Source organism: Astatotilapia calliptera, chromosome 16 (genome assembly GCF_900246225.1).
Source record: "Astatotilapia calliptera chromosome 16, fAstCal1.2, whole genome shotgun sequence".
In the NCBI taxonomy this organism is placed as follows: Eukaryota; Metazoa; Chordata; class Actinopteri; order Cichliformes; family Cichlidae; genus Astatotilapia; species Astatotilapia calliptera.
In genome coordinates this window covers 23337295-23355151 of record NC_039317.1, presented here as the reverse complement: position 1 = coordinate 23355151, position 17857 = coordinate 23337295, and the positions used below count along the sequence as shown (strand labels likewise).

Sequence of the window (17857 nt, the reverse complement as noted above, 5' to 3'; positions counted from 1 at the left end):
GCTTCTGGTACCAAAAGCTCCTTCCTGCTTGTACATATTCATGTTTGTTACACTTTTCTGCTTAATGCTTTTCTAATCCTATATTGTATTTTGTACTGGACAGAGAAGCTCATCAAATCTTAATGAATTTTCTTTATGTACGATGAAAATAAAGCTAATAAAGGCTTTCTTCTTCATATGCAGAAACACACAGAAGAGAAAGTAGACTTAGTGCTTAACAAAATTAGCCCACTCATTGCTAGCAAAACTCTTGCCAGCATCTCTCATCCACAACAGGTAGCACGCTGCATGAAGCACTTGATTAAGACTGATTACAGCCATCTGAAGGCAGCAGGTATAGTGTGCGCTCCATCTGCAGTTTCTGATTTGAATAATGCACATTAACAATGCACAGTTATGCAAGCTTAATAACAATGAGACAGTTAAAACTTATCTCTTGACTTTATATCACTTCCCTCAGAATGATCTGTTCCCATAAAACCTCTTTTTATTTGATTCTTGCTACAGCAGCTGAAAAAAGTAGTGCCAGGAACATTTATAAGGTCAGTGCTTTTGGCACAGCAGATATTATCTGTTCAGGTGACTGTAGTGATTAAATTCATCTGTTGTGTAACAAGAAACAGCTATTATTCTGTGCCCAGTTTTACAATAGCGGCCTCAAAGTAGTGAAATCAGAGTTGGCATTGTGTGTATTATTCTGTATTCTTACATGTTACTTGTAATCGCTCGTCTTTAATTATCTGCAGAAAACCGCCGTCAACCTAAAGAGACACGTGGTAGCACATTTGCTCATATATTGCAGCATCTTAGTTTTGAGAGTCTCAAATAGAGTGTCAGTACACATCAAGTGAAGAATAGCGCAAAGGCCGCTCAACTGACAGTTCCTGCAGATTTTTAGGACAAGCCCAGCACAAGTCAAGGTCGCTCAGGAGAGCGAAGGTGGAGAGCGGTGGTTGGCTGAGTTGCTGAACGTAAGGACATTAAATTGCAGATTAACATTTGCAATCAAACATTACTAAAAGTTGTTGCATATAACTGTGCATAATTTCATGAGAAGTGCTCTTTACTCTTCCCTCTGTTGCAAATTATTATATTTGGAGATTACATCAGCTCCCGTCAGTGTATAAAAGAGCCAGTTCGTATTGCCTCTGATAAATTAGACTTTAAAAAAACTCACTAGAAAACTGAGGCAAAGGTTTGAAAAAATTAAAGCCATAATTAACTATTAGTCAGAAAATCTTTATTACATTTGATATAAATAAAGAAAACAATGTCATTTCTCCAAATTAAGCATGCAAACACTCAATTATTGCAGTTCTCTTTTGAGAAACAATTAAAAATGGATATCGTACTACTCTGCTAATGTGTAAAATCTACACCAATCATCGGCAACATTAAACCCACTGATTGCTTAAATAAAAAAAACATGTATCACAGTGTTATTACGAAAAGTGTTATAATTGTTTAGTAATCTTATTATGAAAAATGTGCAATTAATGAAGGTTCTTACTGTTAAAGACTTTGGATCCTTGTGTTCATCAATGATACTTTTACATGTATAACCTACATAAGAAGGCATACTAGCCTTTTTCAGTGGTAGCAGCCTTTCCCAGCAGACCAATGTGCTCCACCAGGCCACAAAAACTCTTCAGCAATGACTTTAAGAGACCAAAAGTCCAAGGTGACGATCCTGGCTCCAAGATCCCTAATGATGATCTGCAGCACACAGAAGAAACTTGATCCACAGAGACTCCAGCACACTAAAGGACCCTAAAGGACCCACTACCATCATCATACAGGGCCTCCATAAGTCCTAATGGGTCCAAGGTGCTTTGTACAAAGACCTTCAGAAAGATGGTTTTTAATGTTGTGTGTGATTGGTGTTTTCACTTCTTAGTAGAACTGATAAATTAAGCAATCATGCGCATCTGAAGAAAAATGCATGTATCTGGTTTATGTTCAGTTATATGAATAGGTCAAGAATTTGCATTTGCAGAAGGTACTGTGTTATGTAAGAAATCAACACATACCATACAAATGAAAAACATCAACAGTGGGGTTAACAGATGCCTAAGTGACATGACTACAGGAGCGATGTGCCAAACAGTAGCCTGATGTTCACCCACGCTGACACAAAGCACTTATAATCTCTTCTCTTTAAAACTCATATGGTATACTTTTGCTAGTCTTTTGCATGTGTAAGAGACTTGGTGTTCTTTGTCAGTCCACAGCTTCACAAAACAATAAGGCCACAACAAGATATATTGTAGGTAAAGGCTGCATACAGTATTGTGTGCTTGCGGTGTGGTTTTTTTTTTTTAATGTGACTTTCTATGTGTCATCTTACTTTTTATGTCATTTTGTGTCCCGGGCCTTGTAAAGAGGGTTGAAATTACGGGACACAAAATCACTGGTTACAAAAGACATTTGTACTAAATCAGCGACAGGGCAAAGGTTGCTGACCACAGGCGTGTCTGCGTGATTCATCTCAGGATGTGGTGTATCTGTCCTTGTTCATCGTGCTGTGATTAAAGCTTTATGTTTGCTGTCTCATCAGTTCACTCCTTACACATTTCTCTGCGGGTTGCTCTTCAGACCTCCTCGGTGTGTCCTTGCCCTCTCTTTGCCTTACACTTCTCACTGTTATGTGTATCTGTTCAGTTTTATAAATGGGACAAATTATTTTCAAGACATACTTACAGCTTGAAAACAGGTTGCTTCGGTTACAGGTACAATCTAGATCAGATGTATTCCTCTTGATAAATCGGGGGGGGGACCTGATGATCTTGCCTTGAACTGTGGGCTCTAAACTTGCCTTTTCCTGACTGTGTTCCTTCCAGGTACAAATACAGAACAAGAAGATTGACTTGAGCCATGTGACCTCCAAGTGTGGCTCTCTAGACAACATCCATCATCGGCCAGGTAAAGGTTTGCAGTTCCCCTACAAAGAGGGCAACACTGCACTGCAGTGAGTGTGCTGTGACCAGAAGGTTGCTGCTGCAGTCCCTTACTTTCAAATATGAATTTTATATGTGGGATGTCCAGGAGGCCGTCGAACTGCTTAGATACACTTGAGCAATTTATCTAAATTTCATGAGCTTTTGAGTTCAGACTGTGGTTATACTGGAAAGCCTCAAGGTATGACTGCATGTGAAGCTAAAAATGTGAGTAGATAAGATGAACTGCACGCTCCCATTTTTTCTTTTAGTGACATAAGGAAGTGCATAGTAGACAAGCCAGACAGGTAAACAGTGTTGAGTTCAACATTCATCACCCAACTCTGTTTGATGCTGCTGGCTTACAATGCCAGGTAAACCCCTGTGCGCTTCCACCTGGTCTTATCATTACACGATAATACCAAGGGACACAGATTAGACGTTCTAAGACCGGTTTTCTTGTATTTGTTAGACAAAGAATTTCCTGCCCTATTTGAATGTATGTATTCATTTGGCAGTTTTTTTATTAACTCCTGAAATAACATGTCAATCAGATGCAGCTCCTGGACCAGTCTGTATCTAAATTTGCAACAACAGTGGAAGCAAGCAGTAAAACTGACAGCCTGATAGATGTGTCCGCAGGTGGCCGCATGTAGGAGGTGTTTTGGTTCCTGGCAGCATTTTCTGAAATTTGTCTTTATACCTTGAGTGTTAGAGTGTGGGATATGATGTTAATAAATTGGGTTACATCAAACCTGGAGAGGGTTTTACATTCAATTTAATGTTTGTTCATCCAAATTTCTGAAATGCAAAGTAATAAATTGCCTTCACAGTAATCCCTTAACATTCCTAAGTCCATAGGACTTACACTAAAAGAAAACTTGCATATTGGTTATAGGGGTTGCTGTTGGTAAGTTTGAAATTTCTTTTCCATTAATACAACAAAATAAATTCTCTGATGCTGTAGGGCAGTGTGATGCTCTGTGACAGTCATGTTAAAAGCTCTACAATTAAAATATAAATCATAATTATTAGATGCCATAAAAGTGGTTTTATGTTTTTTATTCTTCCGGATAACTGCACAGAACTTGTGCTTATATTTATCTGAATTGGCCTTTGAAATCATTTTCTGAATTTCCAGCTTAATTTACAGAACTGGAAAGATTTAGTTGCACTACCAGTACTTTGGCAGCAAAGCCCCAGGCAGAAATATGGAATCCCCTTTTTATTTACCCATAGAGAGTATTGGACTGTCCTGCAGCGCCACCTGCTGTTCATTCTGCCATGTTTATTACAGTCTTTCATCTATTCCTAAACTCTCATTGAGAAGCTACTGGGGTTTCATACTTTAACTCTGCACAATTTTTAACCTCACTCTCTCATCTGACCTTTAATAACTTCTTAATAAGGTGGGCGTGTCTTGAGTAGATATTAGGTGGATATTTGGTGACTAAGTATTCGCATTTTTTTTCACTTGATGCTGTTTCAATTTCAAAATTGAAATAAATACTTACAATTAATATAGCGCTCTTCTCACTTAATAGTTTTTACACTTCTTCTGCTTTTAAACAGGAGGTGGTAATGTGCGTATCGAGAGTGTGAAGTTGGACTTCAAAGACAAAGCCCAAGCAAAGGTGGGTTCCCTGGAAAATGCTCACCACATTCCTGGTGGAGGCCACGTCACGGTGAGTGTCAGCTCCATGCTTCTAATCAGCCATTTAAGGGAAAACATCAAGTTATTGAGAGATTGTCCTACTCATCAATTTAAATATAAGCCCTCATAAGTAATAGCCTTTACTCTCCCTTTACTCAATATTCACCCAAATCTCAGGCTGTGCAGTAGTCAGAGAAATTGCAACAAAAGCCCAAGGCCTACATCTCAGACTCAATGTTCATGACAGTGCAATTAGAAAAGGATTGCACAGATACGTCTTGTCTGGAAGGTTGTCAGGAGAAAGCTTTTCTCTACAAAGAACATAGCAACCAAGCTCAGGTTGCATCTAAACCTGCAAGACTTCTAGAGCGTGTTTTTCAATCAGACATCATTTAGATGTTTAACTGTAATATACACTGTTCCATGTAGTCAAAACCAAAGCACAGCATATCAGCACAAGCACCTTATATCAATTGTCAAGCATGGTGGTGTGATGATTTGGGTTTGTTTTTGCCACAGGACTTGGGCGCCTTGCACTCAGTCGGTCGACCGTGAACTCCTCAGTATAAGTACTCTATGTGAGGCCATCTGTCTGACAGTTAAAGCTTGGCTGAAACTGGGTAATGCAACTAGACAACTATCTTGTTGCATTGCAAACCAGAAAAAAGGTTTTCCAGGACTCTGCAGTCATGTGAAAAACTAAGAACAAGCAAACCAGAAAATTGGTAATAGAATCTCTGAGAAAACCACAATGAACTGATGCAACGTAAAGAAGAGTACGTCGTGTAGAAAATTATTACTTAAGATTATTACTGCTCAAGGTGGTTCTAGAAGATATTAAACCATGGGTTGTACTTGGTTTTTCACATGACTGCAGAGTCCTGGAAAACTTTTCTGTAGTAGCAATAACTTGAAATAATCATTTTCTGTATGACCATCAGTCTCTCACGTCATTGTGTGTGTGCATCTTAACTATTTGTTTCCATAGTTCTGTAGTCAATTAAGTTTAAATCTTACAAAACGGTGTTTCCACCAGGCCAATCTTCCAAAAACTTGCTGTATTCCTTTAGCAGTAAAGGTACAGTATATACATCAGTCCATACATGACTGCTCTTAATAAGTGATCAGTAATCCTCTGGAGGCATGGGAGTTTTTCCACTTGTTCTAAAGCCGTTTCTAAAATGAATCAATATTTCATATGACGTCTGATAGTAATATTTGTTTTTCCCTATTCGCTTCTCACATCACACCATCTGCCTTTAACAGATTGAAAGCCACAGGTTGACATTTCGGGACAATGCCAAGGCCCGAGTAGATCATGGAGCCGAGATCATCATCCAGTCACCAGGTCTCTCTGGCTCAGTGTCTCCCCACCGCATCCGCGAAAGCCATCTATCATCCTCCGGGAGTCTCAACATGATGGATTCCCCACAGTTAGCAACCTTGGCGGAGGATGTCACTGCAGCTCTGGCCAAGCAGGGTTTGTGAACACTGGATCTCTGGATCGCTGCTCTGCACCCAAGACGTCCTCATCCTGATCCATTCAAACTTTTCTGCCCTCTCCTGCCACCCTAAGGCTGACTGATCACCGCTACTACTCAGCTAAACCGGTTCTAAGTAGAGACTCAAAGTAGGAGCTACTGTACTTTGGTCCTATTTATTCTGTTTTCTGTCTATTTTAAACCCAAACGTCCTATTTCTGATTGATTTTGATCTCCCTCGTTTTGAATGATGTTGCAAAGAAAAGTTTGCTGTAACCTCTAAATAGTGGGGACAAAAGATTGGCTTTACTGGTCTTGGATCAGTGTTGAAGAAGCAACAGCCTTTTTTCTACTTTGAATAAGAAATAACGCCACGACCACCACACCGCACGTGTTGCTCTTGTTCAGTAAACGTGCATGGACACCCTATCAAAACACGCATCCTTACTGCAAGTCATTCTTGTCATCCAATATATAATATATTTATCAAATATATATAGAAACATGTATAAAATAAAGGTTCTTTGCCATCTACATGTCCTGAAAACATTTTAAAAGGAAGTGACAAAAATGGCTTGAAAATCTGTAAAATTGCATTTATGCAAGCAACTAGGTCATGTTACCACGAGCATGTATGGATTCAAGTCTTAAAAGAGGCTATTTTGTAATTTAAAATAAGGATTTTAGTAAGTTATTTCCTCATTTATTGGATAAAAATTAAACAAGTTCATGTTTTGTAGTTAATAGTTGTTTACAGTGTAATGCTTGGTGACAATGTCAGACAGCTGATTTGGTGTTGCTAAAGAATGCATCTCAGTCATGTCAAAGTGCATCACACACTTGCACCTGCTCAGCGGTTCAACGCAGAAGCCTGTCCATACATCACAGCAGTATTAAACACTGGCACTCATTCGACAAACATCCTCAAAAGGAAAGTCTGTTCAGACGCAGCTCACAAGAATAAACAGCACTGACATTTCTCCAGTATTACAGGCTGACATTGCCCTCATCGGGACTGCCGGAACCACAGAGGAGATGCTACAATTTGCGACCTGATATTTAGCAGAAGATGCAGCTACTCTGAAATCTGTCTGTGCGTGTGCTTTTTGGTGCAGGTCCCCTGCTGTTTTACAGCGGACGCTACCGTATCTGGATGTTTTGTTGCAATATGCGGGAGAATAAATTGGACAAAAATATTTTGAAAAATCCTAAAAGTTAAAAAGACTCAGTCAACTCCTGTTATGTCTGTTAGGAAAAAAAAAGTGTTTGGGTGATCTAGTTTCTTTTTCAGACACCATTTGTGGTATGCCCTGCCCTCCTGCCCACTACTTACTGCCCTCACCTGCAACTGTTTGTTTGCTTCCGTGTTTTTTCTGCATTCCCCATCTCTGTGTGCCCCTTCCCCACCTCCTACTCCAACCTACAGCAACTGTAAATGTATTTAAAAGGTCAAGTAGATGTACGCAGTTTTTCTCTTGTTGATATGACACCAGTTACAATAATTAATGACAATAAAACGACCAAAAAATGGGAAAAAAAGTGACGTACTTGTTTTGTTTTCCGCTAACCAGAAAAAGCACCGCGTATATAACTTCAAAATGTCAAACCACTTCCTTTTGAAAACATCTGGCTTAAAATAAATGTCCAAATATCAGCGTACAACACACGGAGTCAAAAAGAGGGAAATTAAATGGGAGTGTGAAAAGTTTATTGTGAAATGGCAGAGGATACAATAAGTTAAGACTTAGGGAGGGTTAGATTGGAAGAGGATTGAATTCATTTTGATGGCCAGTCCTGGGCCAAACGAGTCACTTTACTGGCAGATAGAGAGCCAGACAGGCAGTAAGTGGGGAGGGATGGTCATCGTTATTCCGCCTTCCCATCCATCACTGTTCTTCTGTGACGAATATAAACCCCAATGACACTGCGGGATTTTGGTGAAGATAACGAAAGAAGCACCTCATGAGTAATCAGGATAGCTTTCCAAGTGACAGGAGGAGGAAGAGAGGAAAATAAAAAGCACCAGTTTGGACAAAAGAGGAAAAAGAAAGTGTTGAAAAAATAAAACAAGGATTCAGGAAATGATATCTCATAGTCCTTTGATCCCCCTGCTTCCACAGATGGTACAGGAAGCAGCGAGCGAATGCAGCGACACCATGGGGTCTGCACATGTACGATGCTCACCACCACGGTGGCAGGGTCCTTACACAGACATGATGTGCTTGACGAAGGCTGCGGGCGAAGGCCGGGGCGGGAGACAGAAAAAAAAAAAACAAGAAAGGAAGAGAGGGAAAACTGAGTGAACTGGAAGAAAAATACATTCTCAAACTTCCATGAAATAAACATATGTTTAATTTACTAAATGTGAAGACTGACACTGCAGTTTCTCTGTTAACACCCTCATCATTCATTACATTTTCTTTGCTGATAAAAAGCACTTTGTTCTTTGCTGTTTACATTTTATGAGCAAATCGCAAAGTAAGAAACTATCTCTGCTGTGGTTGTTTCTAAGATATTGTTTTCTGTGATTCACAGCATTTAAAGTATGAGAGTTTGTACTGTCTATAATAGCTTCATCTATTAAGCTACACTTTTTTGTCTAGAGGACAGATGACACTAGAAAAGGTTTGACAGTCACTTCTTTAAGACTATAAGAGAGACTTACACGAGGCTAAGATACTGTGTGTTAACTCCAAAAAGTCTGGATTCAACACTTCTATTAATATCAAAGAAAAGCAATGACATCATCAGGGATGTGAAGCTCCAAGACAGAAGGAGTCAAATAGTTTTCACAGGTTAGATTAAGCAAAACTTGTAAAGTAATTCTCACATAAGATAAAACAATCTATAATAATAGAGTTAATAATTATTTTGAACAGTGTGAATACTATCAGCAGCAGTAATAGTATCATCATGTTTTTATGTAGCTGTTGTTGGACTGTGTGGCTCACCCTCATAGTTGACACAGCCGTTTTCATCCTCTTGTCCTGTCATGAGAGCGTCAATCTCAGCCTCTGTCATCTTCTCTCCTGCAGGGGGAGGCAGAGGACATCTGATATTAACAACACACAAAGCGACTCGGGCACGCACCTGAACAGATCAAAGGAAACGCATCCTAGGCTGACTCACCGAGTGTTGACAGGACAATACGCAGCTCAGCACCCATCACTGTGCCGTTGCCCTCCTTGTCGAAGACGCGCAGACCCTCAACATAGTCTTCAAATCCTGCCTTGTTTGGGCTGTTGATGATGGCCTGGAGCATGGGCAGGAAGCCCTCAAACTCTACTCTCTTGCTGGCCATGTCTGCATGAAAGGAGGTAGAGTAAGTTGGATCTAGAGGTGACACTAAAGGAAGGCTCAGAGTTCTAGAGCTTCAGCAGGTTCACGATTGAGCACAGCGCAGTCCTATTTTAAGGCACATTTATTACTTTGTTTATTTATTTATTAGGTCATTTGTCATTTTGATCTTGATTGCAGTCTTGAGTTTGCACAAATCTGCACCTACACCATCATTTGTCTTCTTTCAGTTGCTCCCTTATTTAAAGGGGCTGCCATGGCAGATTCACATATTGGATTTAGCATAGGTTTTTATACCACATGCCCTTCAAGGGATTTGTGTCTCCTCCTGGTCTTGAACCAGGGATCTTTCTCGTCTTAGGCAAATATGTTAACCACTATAATAATATAGTTCTTCTGTTAGTTTAGAATACAAAGTGTGTGTGATTAAAAACAAACAAAAAAGTTTTAGATCAGGCTACGTTTTGTACTGAAAAATACAAGACGTGGACAAGCGTGAGCATTTATTGCATAGCTCTGTGCTACACTTCACAGTTTGGGAGAGTTTATGAATGAATATGACAATGTTGACCACTAGCTGGCAGCATAAACAATTTATTATGCCATTTCCTCAAAGGCACAGACCTGACCACAATATAAGACACTTTTGATGAGCAGACGATCATTTCTCAATTCTTTGAACATGACTGCTTCCAGTCAAAAAAGCAGCTACTGATAATTTCTCTCTCATACTTGCTATCGTTTGTGTTTGACAGCAGCACTGTACACCTCTTTTGCATATTTTACCAAAAACCCAGAGCTATCCATTAATATTTACCACACATATTATTAAAATCAGTTTAGACAAATTAGCCTTTTGAACTATGCCTCAGTTAGTAATGTTCCTTGTTTTAGCCCAGTGACGACAGCATGTCATACTGGCATCAATACAAAAAGCAAATTGCTAACTTATCTTTATTGGGATTAGAATGAATCTAGTCATGTATTTCATGCTCCCTAACATCTTCTGTAGCAAATCTTTAAGTGATCAAGTGAGGGAGCAGTTACTAAATGTCATTACTGTACCATCAGCAGAGGGGTTTCCCAGCAGTTTGGTCACCTCCTTGTTGGTGGGGTTCTGTCCCAGAGCGCGCATGATGTCAGCAATCTGGTTGTAAGCCACCTTGTTGTCACCCACCCTGTCGAACAGACCGAAGGCCTCCCTGTAGTCTGTTTAACAGAAGCAAAAGAGGATTTTGCCTGCTTAATGATCCATAATTTCCATTTTTATTTTATCTCAAAGTTGGTAAAGTTTATAATCATTATAGTTTGTTATGTCTTTATCATGGACAGTAAGACATTTCTGTTATATTCCTTCTAACTGTAGAATTTCTTTATTAAACAGAAACTACAGCAATGCAAAAACCTATTTAAAGAAGAAGAACTGCATTTGGGGCACATTTACATTTAATTGCATAAAAATAGCACTAACCTGAGGTATTGCAATATTTTTGCATTTATGTTTGTATAAAAAGAAGCTTGTGATGTTTATTTTATAGACTAGCACAGTTGCTCATCAATATATGTGATATGCATTGTCATCTGATTGTATGTATATGCAAACATAACATATCTTACTTCAAAAATTGAAGTTATAGTTTGTGTAAATGCTTTTTTTAAACCGAGTCACTAGTTTATATTTCAGCCTTAGCTGTTGCCTGTCAGCAGGTGGAGACAACTATGCTACAAACTGACAAGGAAAATATCTAACAAGTGCAAGACATCTCAAAAGGTTGTGGTATTACTGGCTGAATAGAGTCTCTCCTGCCGATCTCGTCACCCCTCATACTATTTTCATCTCAGCTGTCTCCTTCTCTCTCAGTCAGCGGGGCAATGGGCTCTTTTAAAAGACCACCTTGGAATTGATAAACATAGCTGAGAATATGAGCTCCTCCTTTTAAAGGCAAGGCCCTCTGTGGGCGAGCTGAGTAAAAGTAGGGAATGCTGACTGCAGTGTAACAAGCAGCCTGCCAGACTTCAGGTTTGGTCATGTGGTTCCAACCAACAGCACACAGGTGTTTCTATCTGTCAAACACTACACTATCATTTTACTGTGCTTCCATCTGTAATCTTTAAATCTTCCGATCTTTTCTTTTTTTTTTCTTGTTTTTTTTGGCTGTTGGCTCTTGGAACACAATGAGATATCGCTGATCTAGTGACACAGAGTTCTAAAAAGCATGTAAACAAGCTAAAGTTAATATCTGGTCACAGGGATTTGCTGGCTTGATTTGTGACATGCGACCCTTTCGTTATTAAATGATACTCTTTACAGCCAAACTGTGATGTGATCAAAATGCTTTTTAAAATGCAATCTGAGTGTTTTTAACTTGACACCAGTTGTCCTATTTATTTTTACTAACAAGTTCAGTTAGTTGATGCATTTGTTGCCAGTGTTTTCCATGCAAGAAGCCACATGTTTAACCACATATGCGGTTTCTTATTCAAGCATGCAAATCAGTCAAGCTTCTGAAACCGTAAAAGTCTTCCTAAGACTGACTGTACGCATGAAGTGTTTCTGAGCTTCATTAGCCACAAATGGGCTTCAGAATGGATTTGATGGCTTTGTGGAATTTCAAAATACAAAAATGAATGAGGTGTCCAACTGTCATGGATACGCTGAGACCTGTTATGATGTCTATTGTAGTTTTTTTTACATTGCTGTACTCTGTTATTTCTCTTTTGCTCCCTGGATGTTTTTAATTGATGGAATTTGCAAGTCACATTTTATGATAAAGGCAGATTTTCAGATTTCTCTGATGGAGGGCCAGCTGAGTTTTGTGGACTGTAAGTAACAGTATAGAACTGAGGTGAATTAAGTTTTACATACCTTCAATCTGGTCTGCGCTGAATTCCACCTACAAGCCAATATAAAAGCAACATTTTAGTAAAAAACATGGAAAGGCAAAAGTTATCACTTGCCATGTAATTAACATCACATTTGTATTCAAACAACGTGATCAGGCACTTCCCATTTATTGTGCCCTAAACAATCACATCAAAACCAAATTTAGCTTCATATTATGCCACATATGTAGGTCCATCTTTAGCTACGTTAACATGTCCACATTTGGTGTCACTCTGCATTGCCATCACATATTAGTCCCTACTCTGATAGTCCAATCCAGAGAGCCCAGGGTGTGGTCTAAGAGATCTAAGACATGGTGCGCTATCCATGGTCCCACTCATTCTCCCCAATACTCTGCACACCTTTTATTGTGGTCCTGCCAACCCGCAGTTGCTCTCACTGACTCTCAAGTGCGTATAAGCTTATAGATATTCAAATCATTCATATAAATGTAATAAATGGTGATTGCCCCTCCCCCGCCACTCCACCAAGCTCTTACTCCATTTAGCAAAAACACTGCATCCGTCTACTTCTGTCATGCAACTTTATGAGTAGAGAGAGAGATAAATCCCAGTTCTTCCTTCCTCGGTATCCAGCACCCCAGTGTAGATCTGGTTAGGCCTTCACAGGTCATTGTACCTTGATGGCGGAAAGGTCGACAGCGGGAGCTGCGGGAGCAGGGGCTGGCTCGGGCGCTGGTGCAGGTGCGGGCGCGGGCGCAGGTTCGGCTTTCTTTGCGGGAGCCTTAGCGTCCTTCTTGGGTGCCATTTTTGCTGATAGTAGAACTACTTTGGCCCTGAAGCACAGACAATTCCCGGATCGGGTGACACACAAAGACTGTAGCACAGACTGAGCACAGAGGAAGAAATCACCGTTGGGGCGTATATATATGTGACTATTTTTCCTCTTGACCACCCGTCAACCCTATCCCCGTGTAAGGATTGGATAGCGGATGGGAGGGGTGTGTGTATGTGAAGGGGTTCTCTCTAAACTTGGAATATAGGGCTACGAGCCAGAAGGTGTTTAGCCATATACCTATAATCACAAACGAAAACATTGAAACGGCGTGAAAGGTTATCCGGGGTCACGTGATCTTTCCGCTGGCTCGTTTCTTAAAGGATCTACTTTTACGCACTGCCCCCACTTTTACGCACAGCTTTGCGCTTCATTGCGTACACTATCTAGGTAATATATTCTGAAATGTTTTTCAGGCCAATCCAATAGATGATATGGATACATTAACACAAATCAGCGACTATCAGACCATTAAAACCTGACCTAAGAAATGGGAATGTGTCTGAGTAGAGGAGAGATAAAGCAATTTGATGGAAACTAAAGAGCAGATCCCGTGGAGCTGCAATATTAGACATGTGATGGAAAATGAAATCAGCTGCTGTCAAGCAGAAGTTAATGTGAGTGATTATGAGTGTGAGAGCAGAAATACGTCAATGACTTTTTTCTCTGAAAAGAAAAAGACGTCCATGGTCATATCCTCTAGGAACTGCAGTATCAGTGTTTCATTAAACACATCTCTGCTTACCACAATATTAGTAATGTTAGCTGAGCTGATCTTTGACAACATCTCTGATGGACTCTTCGGGGGGCTTCATTTTTACCATCAGCTGTGTATCCAAGCATTGCACAGAAATTTATTTGAAATATAGCACAGATATCCGTGTTTCCAGTGAGTTTAAGGTGACGATATTTCTAACATTCCTTTAAAATATTACACAACATATTTAGAATATGTGCAACTGATATCACGATGGTGCAATCATAAGAACATGGCACATTTGCTTTAATATTTAGCTTGAGATGACCCTATTATATGTGGTGCCAGTGGAGTATTGATACAAATACATTTGGAATATGTGTGTATCTAAGAGTGTAGAAAACTCAAAAAGGAATAAATGCATATGACGTTTTATGGTAAGAAATATGTCTGCTGTTGGCTGTAGTCAGAAAAAAAACCTAACTGATCGGACTACTTCAAATTAATATGTCAGTGTCAATATCTCATTTTTTAGATGAACAGGTGGTGGAAGGAGTGTCTTTCAGAACTAATAAAGAGCCATTGTTTATTTCTAGTCACGGATAATGTGCGTTGGGTAGATCAGCAGCTGTGGTCAGTTTGATTCTCTACTGAGGGAGGTGAATGGGGAGGAGGGGTCACCACAACCACAGGAAGGATGTGATGTAAAGGCACAGGGAGATGGCGACCTAGTGGAGCTTTCAGCTGCTGATGCCAGTAACCCAGACAAGGCCAAGAGTGCAAATTCTACCTCCTTAATTCTTGTCTATATCTGTCTCCCAGTGCCAGCGGTGCCGCCCTGCCCCCAACACCATGACAGGGCCAAGTGACGAAGGAACAGCATAAATTCCTTCACCCCACAGCCCCCAACCCCTACACACTCCCCACCCACTTGCTTTCACTGACCCCATCTCCGTGAGGGTAAGCCAGAGAAAGCCTCAGTCCCTCAGCTGTCATCTAGGCTCACCCCCAGCACTCCACTTCATCTTCTTGGAGTCTGACTTCCCTTTACTCCCTCCCCCTATAGAAACTCTGCCCCAGTCCTTGCACCTGTGCTGCAGTCCAAACTGAGCTCCACTATAGAACCTTAATGGATTCAGCAGCACGATAGAGCTGGGCTTTATTAGGAGGTGATGGCAGGTCAGCTTATGAAAAGAGAAAAAAATGGACAGAGCAAGTTCATGAGGTGATAATCTTTAAAAATTTACCAAGCAATGTCATTTCTAACATTTATAAAACATTTTAGTGAGTAAAATACTGGGCAGTTTTTTTCCTTTTGCTTATTCAAACCTACATAATGTTTCAATTTCACTCCCGTAACAAATTAAAATCCAGACAAATAAGTTCTGTGTCATTTGCTCCAGCAGCGTGAAGAAAAAGGGTGTCTAAATATCTTTGGGTTTACTGTTACTGAGGATCGCATTAGTGAATATATACAGTGCTGTCTTCTCATGACTAAATGCTTAAACCTTTACTTAGCTATCTTCAGTGCTCAGTTCCTTTGAGAATGCCATAGAAGACATATGAGGTCAGACCTTTGGAGAGAAGAATGAGCTTCAGCCTTACAGTGCATGGCACGGCAGTGACATCTGAAGAACAAATATAACAGCCCCCCTTGGTGATTCACGATGCCGTTCACGGTAACAGAACAAGAGGATAAGGGAGAAAAAAAAACCTGTATCCAATGTTACAATGAGTTGTGTTTTCTTATTTTTGTGGAGATGGAGTGGAGCTGTTACATTTATGCATGAGGAAGACTATCTAAGAGAGATCGTATGTGGAGCTTCTTCGTAGCATACAGTACTGTGTAAAAGTCTTGAATAACCCTCATTTCTTTATATTTTGCTCAAAAGAAGCCAGACGTGGTCTTGTGCAATAGTTCTACAGGCTTCTGAAGGACTTTCAGGTTTTCTTTGACAATGGCTGCTATTTTGGTCATTTTCAGTCCAGTCCAAGCTCGGGCAAAGGCAGCCATTGGCCAAAACTGGTTGCTGGTGAGGAAAGGGAGACAGGTCAAAAGATGGATTGTGGAAGAGATCTAGAGATAACCTTATGATTAAATGCGGAGTGGCTTTTATTGATAGAAAATCAAATAATCTTGTGTATGTAAAGTGGAGGTCAAGAGAGAGGTACAAAGGTAAGTGTCTACAGCCTGTAAAACATAGTGAAGTCTCTGTGATGGTTTGTAGCTAACATGGAGTGAAGAGGATTTTATCACAATTGATGGAATTTCAAAGACAGAAAAGGTCAGATTTGGGTCTACCATGAAATACTACCTGGAAAGCAATTGATTGGCAGTTATTACAATGTTCTCAAATACACTGCCAAGTAAAAGGATACCTGGATACCTAACCAACGTAGGATAATCTTGACAAAGAATGGAATAAAAGGCAGACAACATTCAGAGAAAAGCTTTGAATGTCCGTCAAGAAGCTTGGGGAACCCTAAAACCTGCTTAGAGAAATCTCAAAGCTTAACTAAGAGAGTTCAGGCTCTGTTGAAAATAAGGTGGCCATAGCAAATATTGATTTTCAAGCTCATTAGAATTGTATAGACTGTTTTTGCCTCATATGCCATATTTCCACCTGTGGTTGCACATATTTTATTAAATGCTTGCACCTATTTCCCATTTTCTTAGCAAAATATAAAGGAAAAGGAGCAGCTTAAGACCTTTGTACCATATTGATAAACAAGTGTAAGACTCTTTTTTTGCTGATATAGAGTTCACCCATACTCCATTTCTCCAGTCTCAGGTTGGACCTTCCTTGGAGGACCAGCCTACATGCCCTGTAGCCATGTCGCTACCATTATATAGGTCTACATAATGTACCTGTAATTTAAAAAGTACTTTTTCTTTCTTTTATTTTTAAACTTTATTTTAAAATACCCTGAATATATTCTCTGATCATATAATAAGCTATGCAAAGTGACCAGCTAGCCAATCTTCTTCCAAGCTCAGACAATACTGAGCTATAATTATCCTAGTTAGGGTGAAGACCGTGAGCTGTCAGAGCTATTCATATTTCTTATGTGCCTCGTATTCCTTCTTTGGTAGTCAGGTCTTCCAGTTGGTCAACAAGCACTATAAAAGTTTAGCTCTTACAACCACAATTTTGCTAGTGGTTGTTTCCCCCGTTAAAGAAATAACAGAAATAGTGCATACAAAAAGTCTAGATCACTAGTTAGAATCAGCCATGGTGCATTCCCTACACAAATGTTTGTATTTATTCAACTTTCTTCTTACTAGAGCTTTTCTTTTGAGTCTGAAGTGGATAGGATAAGATAAATCATCACTGAACATTATAGAGGATCTGGGATGTTAAAGCAAAACAGTAATAGGAAGCAATAACCAAAAGTGGGGTAAAACAAACAGTCTTTATTGAAGTGAAAGCCTATTATCTTCCTACTTAGTAATAACCAAATTATGTTCCACAGAAAGATCACAGAAAGACAAAGAAATTGTTTGCAGTAGAGTTGAACAAAGCAGTTGATAGATGTGAGTGGGGGGCTTTTGATGGGCATTCTTTTGCAGCTACCTTGCTTTAACCTGTCTTCTCTGGGTCACTTCCGCACTCTGTAGCTATGCCCTTGGTGGGGACAAGAGAGGCATTTCGTATTATCACTCCAAGGTTTGCTTCAGGACAGGTGCTATAACAGTCTCACCTCAGGAATGGAGTTGTGACATAAAGTGGCAATGAATGTTTGCTACTTTGCGTTCATAGTAATTTGTCAAATTTTGCAGTTCAAAGTATTTCTAACTTGTATCCGTACTGGAAATTCTGGATTTTATAGTACTGCAACTAAAACAGCCGTGAAATTACGAGTTGTGCAATTAAGATTCCACGAAGAAGGAAAGACAGAGGTACTGATTTCAAGACATAGCACCTGTCCTAGCCTTGGAGTACTCCTGCGTTAAGCATGATTAATGAAATGCTGAGAACATGAGCTTGAGAAAAACATCATGCGATGAGTGCAGTGTGGTGTAAGATTCCAAAGATGGCAGAAGCTCCTTGGTCACTGGCATTTGGCTCGGTGGGGAGCTGCAGTGCTGAAAGGGTTACTGAAAAGAAGGAA

General features: G+C 39.9%; 2 protein-coding genes across 2 annotated transcripts in view; one reads left to right on the top strand and one right to left on the bottom strand.

The window, feature by feature from the left end:
* map2 (microtubule-associated protein 2) overlaps nucleotides 1-7610 on the top strand; it is a 103433-nt gene extending 95823 nt beyond the window's left edge. Inside the window, exons 20-22 of the mRNA XM_026144297.1 lie at nucleotides 2841-2922; nucleotides 4509-4621; nucleotides 5857-7610. Of these exons, the coding sequence (XP_026000082.1) occupies nucleotides 2841-2922; nucleotides 4509-4621; nucleotides 5857-6078 (417 nt within the window). The 3' untranslated portion in view covers nucleotides 6079-7610. The remainder of the gene's footprint in view (nucleotides 1-2840; nucleotides 2923-4508; nucleotides 4622-5856) is intronic.
* A 147-nt stretch (nucleotides 7611-7757) lies between these two features.
* Nucleotides 7758-13133, bottom strand: myl1 (myosin, light chain 1, alkali; skeletal, fast). Its single transcript, XM_026145431.1, has 6 exons — nucleotides 12892-13133; nucleotides 12235-12262; nucleotides 10434-10577; nucleotides 9201-9374; nucleotides 9023-9100; nucleotides 7758-8303 (listed from the first exon to the last, which is right to left on the bottom strand). The coding sequence occupies exons 1-6, from the start codon at nucleotides 13018-13020 to the stop codon at nucleotides 8275-8277; spliced, it is 582 nt and encodes a 193-aa protein (XP_026001216.1). The 5' UTR covers nucleotides 13021-13133; the 3' UTR covers nucleotides 7758-8274.
* Nucleotides 13134-17857: the final 4724 nt, after the last annotated feature.

Coding starts and splice junctions, on each gene's coding strand:
- myl1 (XM_026145431.1), bottom strand. CDS start 13,020: ATGGCACCCAAGAAGGACGCTAAGGCTCCCGCAAAGAAAGCCGAACCT. Junction 12,263..12,891: donor TCGACCTTTCCGCCATCAAG/GTACAATGACCT, acceptor ATTGGCTTGTAG/GTGGAATTCAGCGCAGACCA. Junction 9,101..9,200: donor TATTGTCCTGTCAACACTCG/GTGAGTCAGCCT, acceptor CTCCCCCTGCAG/GAGAGAAGATGACAGAGGCT.